The sequence below is a fragment of the Ovis aries genome, chromosome 3 (genome assembly GCF_016772045.2).
Source record: "Ovis aries strain OAR_USU_Benz2616 breed Rambouillet chromosome 3, ARS-UI_Ramb_v3.0, whole genome shotgun sequence".
Taxonomy (NCBI): Eukaryota; Metazoa; Chordata; class Mammalia; order Artiodactyla; family Bovidae; genus Ovis; species Ovis aries.
In genome coordinates this window covers 145,513,059-145,526,194 of record NC_056056.1, presented here as the reverse complement: position 1 = coordinate 145,526,194, position 13,136 = coordinate 145,513,059, and the positions used below count along the sequence as shown (strand labels likewise).

The 13,136-nt window shown below is 37.4% G+C and overlaps 1 protein-coding gene across 3 annotated transcripts in view; it reads left to right on the top strand.

Moving 5' to 3' along the window:
- The window catches only part of PDZRN4 (PDZ domain containing ring finger 4), a 419,179-nt gene extending 409,067 nt beyond the window's left edge, over positions 1-10,112 (top strand). For all 3 annotated transcript variants that reach the window (XM_042246871.2, XM_012174489.4, XM_042246872.2), the window contains 2 exons: positions 1,770-1,886; positions 5,760-10,112. In XM_042246871.2, coding sequence (XP_042102805.1) covers positions 1,770-1,886; positions 5,760-7,286 — 1,644 coding nt within the window. In that variant the 3' untranslated portion in view covers positions 7,287-10,112. The remainder of the gene's footprint in view (positions 1-1,769; positions 1,887-5,759) is intronic.
- Positions 10,113-13,136: the final 3,024 nt, after the last annotated feature.

Below are 13,136 nucleotides of genomic sequence, written 5' to 3'. Positions count from 1 at the left end.
CTGTTCTATCATTCACTGTATCAATGTTGGCAAATATTTTGTTTTGACCTGATTAAAGAAACATTCCTTGGTATGCTTATAAAAAATAAACAGTTCTAGCTTTAAGTAATTTCTTTTGGAGTCTGGCATTTGCAACTTCATGAAACTTAAAAGGGATTAAAAAATATAAAACTTGAACAATTATGAATTAGACTGAATTTAAATTTTTAACCAGCTTAATTTTCATAGCTCATCTGCATATCAAAGTCACTGGGGTGGAACTTGGTCAAGTTATTCAGGCCAAATTGAAATAAATGAGGATGAATAAATGCATTGATGCTTTTGGCCCAGTCAAGTTTGAGATAATTTAAGGTCTAGGTAAACTTCAGTAAATAAAAAAGAAACCTATGATTGCCTTATTTTAATGACTATGATGCATATACACTAATGCCTCTTCTGATGCAATTTAATGGTTTCTCAGGGATTCCCAGGTGACTCAATGATAAATAAAAAAATCCAGCTACCAATGCAGGAGACATGGGCTTGATCCCTGGGTCAGGGAGATCCCCTGGAGGAGGGCATGGCAACCCACTCCAGTATTCTTGCCTGAAAATCCCATGGATAGTGAAGCCTGGCAGGCTACAGACCGTGGGGGTCACAAAGAGTTGGACACACTGAGCATGCACACAGGTTTATTTGTGTTTAAGTTTTAGAAGTTCAGCTCTCTTAAAGACAAGCTTGTTTTATGTGTTTGCTTGGGGCTTGAGCATTAGTCTGGTAGTGAAAACATCTCCCACTCTTGCTCATTTTGACTCACTAGAAAACTGTTGTTCATTATAACACAGAGTAAAGAAGAACTTTGATAATTATTCAGTTAATTCAATCAGTATAGACAGCTAATTTATGTAATCTAGCTCCAAAAACCCACTTTGAGGCAAATTATCTGTATTGACTGTCAACACTTATCATATTAACAAGATAACCATGAGTTTTCCACTTCCCTTTGTATTAAGAAGCCAAAAGGATTTGCTTGGTTTAGTTTATGTAAGACTCCCACAAGAATACCTGCCTTCAGCACCCACAGACAAAACTCTGCATGCTTCACACTGCTCCCTCACCTTTATATGCAACATGTAAGGTCTTTTTCCTTGGAATTGGGTCTGAGAAATAAATCTCAATAGTTTTACCATAGCGTCACTTTGTTTTTCAGAATAACTTGGAATTTTCCTTTTTTTTCAGATAAAATAAATGTGTGTATTTGTGGCAAGGAGCCATCTTGTTAACTTGAAAGTCATCCACCTCAAAATCAAAAGCAGAGTGAGGGTAGCATGTGTGTGTGTGTGTGTGTGTGTGTTTATTGAGAGGGGCACTTTGTGTGGAGTTGCTTTGAGGTTGTTGTTAAGGAAAAAGGCCCTATTTTCTCATAGCCCTATTAGTTACCACTGCAGTTCTTTAGCACGGGGACTGTCGGAGGCAATGAGCGTGACAGCTGTGGATTATGCAGCATGCTTTTCATACATTTTGAAAGACGGTAATGTTCTGTGCTGTGAGATCTACTCAGGTATGAGAGAAAATCTGTAGTTCTGTTTTAGGAAAAGATAAAAAGCATAAGAGCCCAATTTTTTGTTATCACCTTTTCTTCCTTCTGAGAGGTGAACTATAGGAGGTTGGTATTTTGAAGAGAATCATTATGATAAAAGGAACTAGTCAGGCATCACCATTTAAGTTTATCCTATTTTAGCATGAGTCCTCACTAACAGAATATAATGTACTAATGTATTCTTATGTAGGTGGATGAAGGCTGGCTGGAAGATGAAAGGAATGAATTATTAGAGGAGTTAAACTTGGCGATGTTGGAAGAACAGCATAATGATGCAATGCAGCGCACTGCCGATGAGGTGGAGCAGGTAGGACCACGATCTGAACTCCATCATTGGAAATGATGCTCTTCTTCCTTAAATGCATAATCTTAAATGATTTTTTTTTTAAATCAAAGACTTTTAGTGAACATCTCTGTGATGGTAATTTCTGAAGGCAAAAGATCATCTCAAATGAAGTGGAGGAAATACGTACAATTTTTTCTGTTAAGAATATTTTTAGTTTGAGAAGCTTAGGGACCATTATGGAGGGCACAGTAGTATTCAGGTGCTGACTCAGGTACTGTTCAATGTAATTCAGAAATTTAATAGAAAAATATATTTTGCCTCTCAGTACACCAGCTGAGATAGACTATATCTCATGAAATAACCCCTCCTCCCCAAAAAGTAATTTTTTTATTTTAAAATATCAATGTAGATATTTGAATATCTATTTGAGGAAGATGATGACATGATTAAGCCACTGATCTTATTTGGATATTTGGTATCATGATTACACTGAATTAAGAGTAGTTAGATGAGATTATTGACATCATTTTGCCTTAAGGTCACTTATTCATTCAACAAAAAATTCTGAGCCCCTGATCTACTTCAAGTACCACATTTGATCCTGAGAATACAAACAAAATGAGCAAAATTCCTCCCTTTAAGTAATTCATAACTGGTGAATGATCAAAGAGTGGTTTGTGGCAAACTGAACCTTAGGAATCTTTTCATTTTTGTTGTCATTGTTTTTTACTAGATAAAATTAAGATCAATATAGCCTAGATTTTTTATGTCAGATTCATGTCATTATTTTCCCTGATATAATTGTATTAACACTTCTGCTCTCAATCTGCTGACTGTTTAGTTATCATCCTATTCTCAACATTAATTGTTAACTCACCCTAAAAGATTATTATTTTAAAAAGTCCAGACAGTTAGGCTTAGGAACATAAAACACAAACATCTTATCACTTTTCCAAACTGAATGATGAGATAGCGTGACGTGCTGACACCCCATAACAGAGGGAGGGGTGTGTGTGTGTGTGTGTGTGTGTGTGTGTGTGCATATACTAATAATTAGGTTGCAAACTACAGTTGACAGACCATGTGTGCTTACCATGGATAGTCAGTGGCCACTTCACAAACAGTAGTTCATGCTCAAAAGCAATGCTGCTGCTGTAGTGATTGCTTTTCAGTATAAGGAGGACAGATTGAAAGTTTTATGTATGACTTCAACACTGGCCACAAATAAAGATATTTTTTGGTGGCAGCTGCTGGTTATGAGCAAGAAAGTCCTTGCTCCAGGCTTTTTCTCTCTTAGAGACAAAATGTGACCTGATACAGATTTGACAGGAGGATGTTGGAATAAAGAAAGGAGAAATCCTGCCCAGGTGAAGTGATATGGTGTCAGATGCTGCCTACTCATCAGACATAATACAAATGCTAGGTCTTTTGAGGTAACACAAGATGTCCCTGAGGTTAGATTTTCACTGTGTAGAAATTTTTCTTCACCGTGAGACTGAAAAATGATGAGAAATACAGAAACCTTTAAAAGTCCTTTGCCCTTATAAACAATAATACTACATTAGAAATGTCTTGGTAGAAACATTTCCTGTCACTATGATGATTCCATAGGGAAATGACAAATTATAGAGTAACATTATATCAGAAACCAGGAATTTTAGTTTTGAGAATAGAAAACTCTTTTTATTTTCACATGTGCTCATAAACCAGTAACCAAAGAAAGATAAATGCAATTAAAAATTGCATATCCATATATAAAAGCTAAAATATACATCCATCTGAAAGTTTCACCTTACATGCTCTCCTTGGTCCTGTGACTGTTGTTGACACACATTTTGTCAACAAATTTGTCTATCATTTATACTCCATAAGAAAAGTATCACCTTCTTGTATTTTTCAGCTTACTCTTCGATAGGAGAAAATATAAATATAAGTATTGTGGTATACAAACTAAACTGTCCAATATCAGGAATATCCTCTGGGGATTTTATAGGGATTCCTTGGTGGCTCAGATGGTAAAGAGGCTGCCTGCAATGTGGGAGACCCAGGTTTGATCCCTGGTTGGGAAGATTCACTGGAGAAGGAAATGGCAACACACTCCAATATTTTTGCCTGGGGGTTTTATGGCACAGTATGCAAATGTTACCACATTTGATGTCACTGTCACCTTATAGCAAGGAACATAGAGATGTATCAAGTTTTCCATTATTAGTTACAATTACTTATGTATGTTTGTTCACTAAGTCACTTCAGTTGTATCTTACTCTGTGCAACCGTATGGACTGAAGCCTGCCAGGTTCCTCTGTCCATGGGATTCTCCGTGCAAGAATCCTGAAGTGGGTGGCCATGCCCTCCTCCAGGGGAACTTCCTGACTCATGGATCAAACCCACATCTCTTACATTTACCTGCGTTGGCTAGCGGGTTCTTTACCACTAGTGCCTTATGCTTAACATTCTTTTTTATCAATAAGACATTTTAAATCAATCATAGTATGTTCTCAACAAATGAGGGAAAATATTTTATCGAAAGATTGAGAATCCTAGAATTAACATGATACATGATCATGTTCTCCCTCCAGTTCATCATATTTTTTTCTGCCATTACTTGATTGGAAGAAAACAACAATTATCTGACACTTTCAAACCTGTTTTATTTATTATCACCTATCCTTTCTTTGACACTAACAGGCTTAATTATATCTAATTATATAATTTCCTGCTAAAGGGAAAAATGTATATATGTATAAAAGTGAATAAACTTAGACATAAGGAGAAAACAATCTAGAAATTGTATCTGTAGACTTTTTATAAGAGAAGTGTTAGAATAAAGAGTAACTTTACGCTATTCACAGAGAAACACCTAGATGTGCATCTCCCTAGGGCAGTGACAGTTAATTGTTCTGCTTGAAAAGCCAAAAATTACCAGGGAGTGAAGTTCACATATATATTTACTTACATATCTGTTTTTTTACATTATGCCCTTGTCTGGCAATCAGTGATGCTCAGATTTGAGGAGAGCCATCATTTTACTCTCAGTAGAATAAAACTCATTTCTGAAGGATATTACTGGCTAAGAGTAGAAAAAATTTTTAAAGCAACCCAATGAATCCTAAGACATTACTGTTGCTTTTGAACAACATGATATGGAGATGCCTTGAAGTCAAAGTACATGTATGCAAGAATACAGTGTCTCGGATGTAAAGAAATCCTGTCCATGGAGGATGGCACTGGCCTCCTAGACTTCCTGCCTAAGAAGTTACATCCATCTGGGACTAAGTTTCCTTATCTATGGATGGAAGGTCTTGGGCTCATGTACTTATTCCTGAAATTTTGTGATATTTCATTTATTATCATCAGTGTATTACTAGATCCAATGAAGTTTCTCTTGAACTTGAGAAAAGTTCATGAAGAAAAGAAATAATAACAAGTGATGTGGCTTCTGAATTCCAGACCTTCATTGCTGAAGACTGTTTTGGGATTCTGTCTTACTCGTCCTTTTGTATGTTATCACCTCAGAAACTCATAAAGTCACCTCATTTATACAACTTCACTCCAGTTTCTCAACTAAAAGAGAGCCTAAGACAAGAATCACTTATTTTAAATGACTCATTTAATTTTAATTCTTTTAATGTATCCTGTTTTATTTATCTCCAAGTGAGTAACATAGCCATATTCAAGCAGCTTTTGTTTTCTTTATTTTAGAGCAAAAAAAAAAAAAAAAGACTGCCGTAAGCCAGTTGCCTTTATTTGTAAAACTGTTATAGATACTGAAATTAGGGAAGCTTTCTAGGAGCTGAACTTTTGCCAAGAAGCATTGTTTTTTCAAACAAGTTTTCAACGACTGATTTTCAAAATAATTAACTTTCTTTCTTCTCTTCACTTTTATTTTCCTAGCCAAAAAAGCAAGAAGAAGAAGAGGGCACAACAGACACGGCAACATCCTCATCCAACAACCATGAGAAGGACAGCGGAGTGGGGCGCACAGACGAAAGCCTGAGGAATGACGAGAGCTCAGAGCAGGAGAATGCAACCGAGGATCCCCAGGGCACCTCTCTGAAAAGCAAAAGAGAGCTGGGGCAGAGCCAAGACACTCTGGGAAGCGTTGAACTTCAGTGCAATGAGAGTTTTGTGTCTGGTGAATACATTGACTCAGACTGTATTGGCAACCAAGATGAGGAGTGTGAAAGATTTCGGCAGCTCCTGGAGCTCAAATGCAAGATAAGGAAGCACGGGGAGTATGACCTGTATTACTCAAGCAGCACAATAGAATGCAATCAGGGAGGACGAGAGGGAGTGGAGCATGAACTGCAGCTGCTTAATGAGGAACTGAGAAGCATTGAACTTGAGTGCCAAACTATCATGCAGGCTCACAGGCTCCAGAAAGTGACAGACCAGTATGGAGACATCTGGGCGTTGCATAATGGAGGATTCCGAAGTTATAACACCAGCATAGATACCCATAGGGGAAAACTAGATGACATCCTTGAACACCCAGAAAAGTCAGACAAAGACAGCTCCAGTGCTTACAACACAGCTGAAAGTTGCAGAAGCACTCCACTCACTGTGGACCGTTCCCCTGACAGTTCCCTTCCAAGAGTGATCAGCCTCACCAATAAGAAAAACCTGAGAAGCACGATGGCAGCCAGCCAGTCCTCTTCTGGCCAGAGCACTAAAGAGTCGACCTGCGCCAAAGCCAAAACCTCTGAACAAGGCTGTCTCATTGAAGGCAAAGAGAAGACTTCAGAAAGCAGCAAGCTTTCTGATCCAGAGAAGACCAGCAGTGAACACATCCCTTATCTCTCTCCTTACCACAGCTCCTCCTATAGATATGCAAACATCCCAGCACACGCCAGGCATTATCAAAGCTACATGCAGTTAATTCAACAGAAGTCCGCAGTCGAGTACGCTCAGAGTCAGCTCAGCTTGGTGAGCGTGTGCAAGGAGTCTCAGAAGTGCTCAGAACCCAAGATGGAATGGAAGGTGAAAATCAGGAGCGATGGGACGCGGTACATCACCAAGAGACCGGTGCGGGACCGCATTCTAAAGGAGCGTGCCTTAAAGATCAAGGAGGAGCGGAGTGGCATGACCACGGACGATGACACCATGAGCGAGATGAAGATGGGGCGGTACTGGAGCAAAGAGGAGAGGAAACAGCACTTGGTGCGGGCCAAGGAGCAGCGGCGCCGCCGAGAGTTCATGATGCGGAGCCGGCTGGAGTGTCTCAAGGAGAGTCCCCAGAGCGGCAGCGAGGGCAAGAAGGAGGTCAACATCATTGAACTGAGTCACAAAAAGATGATGAAGAAAAGAAACAAGAAAATTTTGGACAACTGGATGACAATCCAAGAACTGATGACCCATGGGGCCAAGTCCCCTGATGGTACACAAGTTCCTAATGCCTTTTTGTCTGTCACCACAGTATGACCCAATGGATGGAATGCAGCTGATTTTCAGAGGGTACTACCAGTTTGGGTAGAGGATGCTTGCCTCGTTCAATGTGGCATTTTTATATATATTTTGTGACTCTTTACAGTTTAAATTTTTTGTAAGCAAAAATTTTTCATTTGTTTTTCATATATTGGTACTTCTTTTTGGCTGAGATTTTTTTCTTTGACTTGTGATATATTCATATTACTCATTTATATATAAAAACAAGCAAAAGGAAAGAAAAAAAACTTGCACAAAAATACTGAGGAGCCAATTAATTTCCTATTTTAATGTACCTATTATAGATCTGGATTTATTTCTCTAGTTTACTTATTTTCAACTTTAATAACAACTCAATGCCAAAATATTTCTATGCTTGCTTCTTGACCTAATACATATGAAATCAAACCTGATGATAAATCATGTGCCACATCTTGTTTTATACATAAAAATCACCTCTTTTTAACATCCTGTTGTACATTTAACACATAAATGGCCATCATCTTTGTCTCAGTAAAGTGTAGGTGGACAATCTTCCTGTGGTATGTAGTGACACTGTTTATGTAGTTAGATAGTTGTGGTAATTGTGACAATAAAAGAGAAATAAATTATTGATTATCTCTGAGAAAAGATATCAAGGAGTGTTCTATTTCCATTGTTCCCTGTGGTTACCAGATATAAATTAGTTATATATGTATACTCTTTAGAAGATTCTTAATTGTGAATTATAAAATGTGTACATTTTCTATCCCATTTTTCAATAAATTGTCCTGAAATATTTCCCGTAGATCATTGTGTCACATATTTTTACCAAGATTAAGTTATGTAGAGCATCTAAGAGTTGCTGTCTAAGCATTCAATAATCATGAGTTCATGCTCTCCTTGACTGCTACCCACGTAAAGAAAATCCAAGAACAATTTAAGGGATGATATGGAGACAGAGGATCAGTAAGTAGCTGAGACTGTTTATAAGGACAGCTCAAACTGCCATAACGACATATTATAGTCTGTGTGGCTTAAATAACAGGAATTTCTCATAGTTCTTGAGGCTGGAAACCCATCATCAAGGCACCAACCAATTCAGCTCCTGATGAGGGCTCTCTTCCTGTTTTGTAAATGGCCTCCTTGCTTTGTCCTCACAAGGTAGAGAAAGAGAGGAAGCTGTTTGATGTAACTTCTTTTAAGGACACTAATCCTGTCATGAGGGTCTCACCTTCATGACCTCATTTAAACCTAATTACCACCCAGAGGCACCATTTTCAGCTACCATCACATTAGGACTTAGAGCTTCAACATACGGATTTGTCAGGGAAGAGGCAGTTCAGACCACAGCACCATGAGCATTTGTTTAGTTCATCCTTTGGAAAGAAATTCTTGGAAACTATCTTTTCAATAATTTTCAGCCTACTCAATTACAGATGCCTTATTAAAAAGTGAGATGTTAGATTATCAGATAGGATATTTGAGTCTAGCTTTTCATCATATACACATCAACTATATCATATATCAATCATGATGGCTTCAGAGTGAAAGACCAGATCGATGTGTGTGTGAATTTGATCAAATTTTCATTCAACCCAAAAGATTGTTGTAACATAACAGAGACACAATATCTAAACATCTTTGAAGCTACTTTCCTGTTTAAAAACCTATAATGGCTCCTGACTAGCTCATAAATCAAACTCTGATGCCTCAGCCTTATTTTCAAGGTTCTCCACTAACTTGCCCACCTTGCCTCCTGTGCCTCCTCTTTAGGTTTTCTCTGAGTTGTTCTGGCTTCCGAGCAGCCTGTGCATTTTCACTGAAGTTATCTAATGTTATTTACCCATCTGGAGTTTCTGTGCCAAACCCTACAACTCTCTTAGAGAGTAATCACATGTACATCTTCTCTTTGGAGCCTGTTTTGATGACACTGGGTTTTCTTTGCATTTTGACATACACTATGATGCACCTGCAGTTTATTTTACCTTGAAGATTTTATCCTTGCATTATTTGGATCACATACACAGAACTTATTGTCTCCCTGCACAGATCTAAAGTTCATGGAGTCTGGCCCTTGAGTCACCTTCTTTGTAAATCTCTCATAGGATGTCATTTAAACAATAACAAATGCTAGTTGAGTTAAATTATTTTATTCACTTATCTCACGTATTGGTCCTTTTGTTACTATTTTCCTTACTCGTCTACCTGTCTAAGTTCTTACCTTTTAAAGGGCTATTACATAGATGGAAAGAAATAAATCTTATTTACATATAATAAAAAGCTGGTCTCAAAAATTTTAAGATAGTCATAGTAATAGCAACTTAACTGAGAATTTCATCACTGCTAACTTTAATCTAATCAATAAAACTACTCAGTGCACCTAGAGCTAAATTTTGATCAGATGATTTTAAATAAGAATGCCTATCTTAAAAACTCAGTTTCTTCCTTATCTAATGCCTATGGTTATTGTTTATCCTCTTGATACAACTGGGTTTAAATATTCATTGAATTCAAATTACTCCTATAGATAAATGAGTTTGGAACCAACATGTAGATATTTTTCAGAAGAAATATGTACACATCTTACAGAATGCAGTGTTTCCAAAGTTACCAGCTTAATTTTATTTTTATTAATGTGCTTGCCAATTTTTAAAAACTGTGATGTTAGTGTTTTTCATGTCTGTGTTTATACAGTTCTACAAATTGAGAAGTGTCTTTTTCAAAAATCAGTGGAAATCTGAGAAGTGTTATGTTTTATCTTTCTACATAACATATCTTTGTGCTAAGCATGTTTTTTTTTCTAGTAAATGAATAATAAACCTGCTGCTCAACAAAGATAAATAAGTGACTATATGTGAAATATTTTATTCTAGTTCAAAAGACATATGTGACTGTGAAGAGGAAAAAATACTTTACTTGGGCTTACCTTTGAAATTCCATATGTTTTATTGACGGAAATTGGTGTTAGGATCCATATGTGAATGACCTATGGAGGGGGGAATAATGTATTCCCTATGGGCGTTTCTTCACTGTGTGTCATGAAGAAGGCTATTGTTGCCACGCTTTTTTGTGCAGACTGTCCCTTTAGAAGCATACAGCATGGCTTCCTCTAACATAACCTTTCCATAACTACATACTGATTTAATCCATGTCTTGCTGCTGTGTCTAAATCTTCCATCTAAACATATTTTTATGCCTCCAATGAGCTGTTATCTCTACTTCAAATTATTTTGTGATGGTGCCACTGTTTGCTGCTCTGTCACGCTTATCACCTGAGTCTTCTCGAATTTCTGTTTTATCTGGTAAGTGACAAAGCAGTGTGAATTTTCTTTTCTAAATATGTCAGGTTGTCTTCAATAGCCTTACCCACTCATCTTTTGGTATATACTGTCTCCATCTCCTTTCTAATTACCTCGACAGATCTGGATTTGTTCTCCCTGGACACCTTTCCCAGTCTCCCTAACTTGTGGCAGCAACACTGGGCCTCCTAAATACTACTTTCCTGACTTGCTTGAATATCTTCAGAAATCTTTTCCTGAGTATAGGATAAAATCTGAATGCCTGAGATATTCATCAAGGACTTTATAATTTAACCTCAACTTTTTTTTCTATCAGATCTCACACTTCTCTCCAGAAAGAATTTCTAACTCAGACCTCAAGAAATCTGTGTTTTACGGAGTGGTGGTAGTTTAGTCACTAAGTTATGTCCAACTTTTGCCACACCATGGACTATATCCTGCCAGGCTCCTCCGTCCATGGAATTTTCCAGGCAAGAATACTAGAGTGGGTTGCCATTTCCTATTCCAAGGGATCTTCCCAACCCAGGGATCAAACTCACATCTCTTGTGTCTCCTGCGTGGGTAAGTGGATTCTTTACCAACTGCACCACTTGGGAAGATGCACCTTCATACTAATATTCTTCCAACTTTAAATAAAATTTAATGAAATTTTATTTTGTATTGATTTGTACTCTACTATTTTGTTGATTTCCATTATTTTTATTTGTATGCATAATCATGGGTTGGTATGATATAATTCATAGTAGCACAATAATAATTATTAAATAATTTCTATTAATTTTCAATGAATTGAATACTGCAATAAGTTCACTGACAAATTCACTTCTTAAAAAATAAAGTTAAAAAAAAATTCCCAGAAAATTATTTTCCGCTTACCTGAAGTCTATGTTCTCTTTCCAGTTTCTCATCATTATTTTCCAAAATGTAAATATTTGGAACTTTATTAAAAAGATTTTAAATCTAGGTAACACAAACCATTTGCTTCTGTAAATATGCATGAAATGACTTCAGAATTTCAATGAATAGTGACAACAGGAAACCACTGACAAAAAAACTGACCAAATCAGTCCTTATTAATAAAAGAATATTTTGAGATTTTTTTTATTCTCTCTTTTTTTTCCATTTCTACTCAAGTATGCTACCTTTTTCAACAGGACTGGTTTATACTGGAACAAGTTTATAAGGAGTATCCTTGTAGAACTGAGTTAATGGTCCCATAAAGCTGATTATTTGGAGATGTTTTGTGTTACTTCTAATGTCCCACTCTGCTTCTGCTTTAATCAGACAGGACTCCCCACAGTTTGTCTAACATGCCACTCTCTTTTTCGAGGCCACTCTGCATGTGGTGTCCTACATGCCAAATAAACCCTCTCCTTTCTCTTTGTCAACATTTTCCCATCTCTCCAGGGGATTTTCCCCAACTCTTGCTAATAGCCACTCATTTCTGAACACTCATAGAAGGTACTGTCTTATCACTCCCTTTGCTTTCCACTGAATAGTGTCTAATATTTTTTCCATAATGTGTCTCTCATGATTCCAGTTTGTTGCACAGTTAGTAATCATTGGCACATATATCCTTCTGGAATTTCTTCTGTTTCACCAAAAAACAGCTGCTCAGGATTTTGAGTGCCTTGTATGTTTTACATGCCCTAGTCAACTGTGTTGTGTCTCAACAAGTACTGCTCCTGAACTCACTGGTCAGTTATAAATTAGAGTCCCATTTATTACTCCGTATCCTACCTCCCAGCTCTGCCATTTACTAGGTTCATATTCTTAAGAAAGTTGGTTACGCTTGCTGCTGCTCATTAGAGGGAGATAAATATAGCCTTTTCCATAAATTAGGAATCAATTGAGCTAATACATATAAAGAAGCTAGATGAGTGTGGGCACAGAGTGGGCACTCAATAGATATTAAAGCTTATTTTTATTTTCTGATGAGTTGTTGTTCAGTATTTTAGTCGTGTCTGACTCTTTGTGACCCCATGAATTGCAAAAGACCAGGCTCTTCTGTCCTTCATTATTTCCCTGAGTTTGCTTAAACTCATGTCTACTGAGTAGGTGATGCCATCCAACCATCTCATCCTCTGTCACCCCTTTCTCCTCTTGTCCTTAATCTTTTTCCCACATCAGGGTCTTTTCCAAAGAGTTGGCTTTTCATATCAGGTGGCCAAAGTATTGGATCTTCAGCTTCAGCATCAGTCCTTCCAATGAATATTCAGGACTGACTTCCTTTAGGATTGACTGGTTTGATTTTGCAGTCCAAGGGACTTTCAAGAGTCTTCTCCAGTACAACAATTCAAAAGCATCAATTCTTCAGCGCTCAGCCTTCTTTATGTTTCAACTCTCACATCCATATACGACCACTGGAAAAAGTGGTATCTTGGCTTTTTAATACATTATCTAGGTTTGCCATAGCTTTTATTCCAATGAGCAAGCATCTTTTAATTTCATGGCTGCAGTCACCACCCTCAGTAACTTTGGAGCCTAAGAAAATAAGATGCACCACTCTTTCCACTGTTTCCCCACTCTTTTTTTTTTTTTTGCCACAAAGTGATGGGACTGGCTG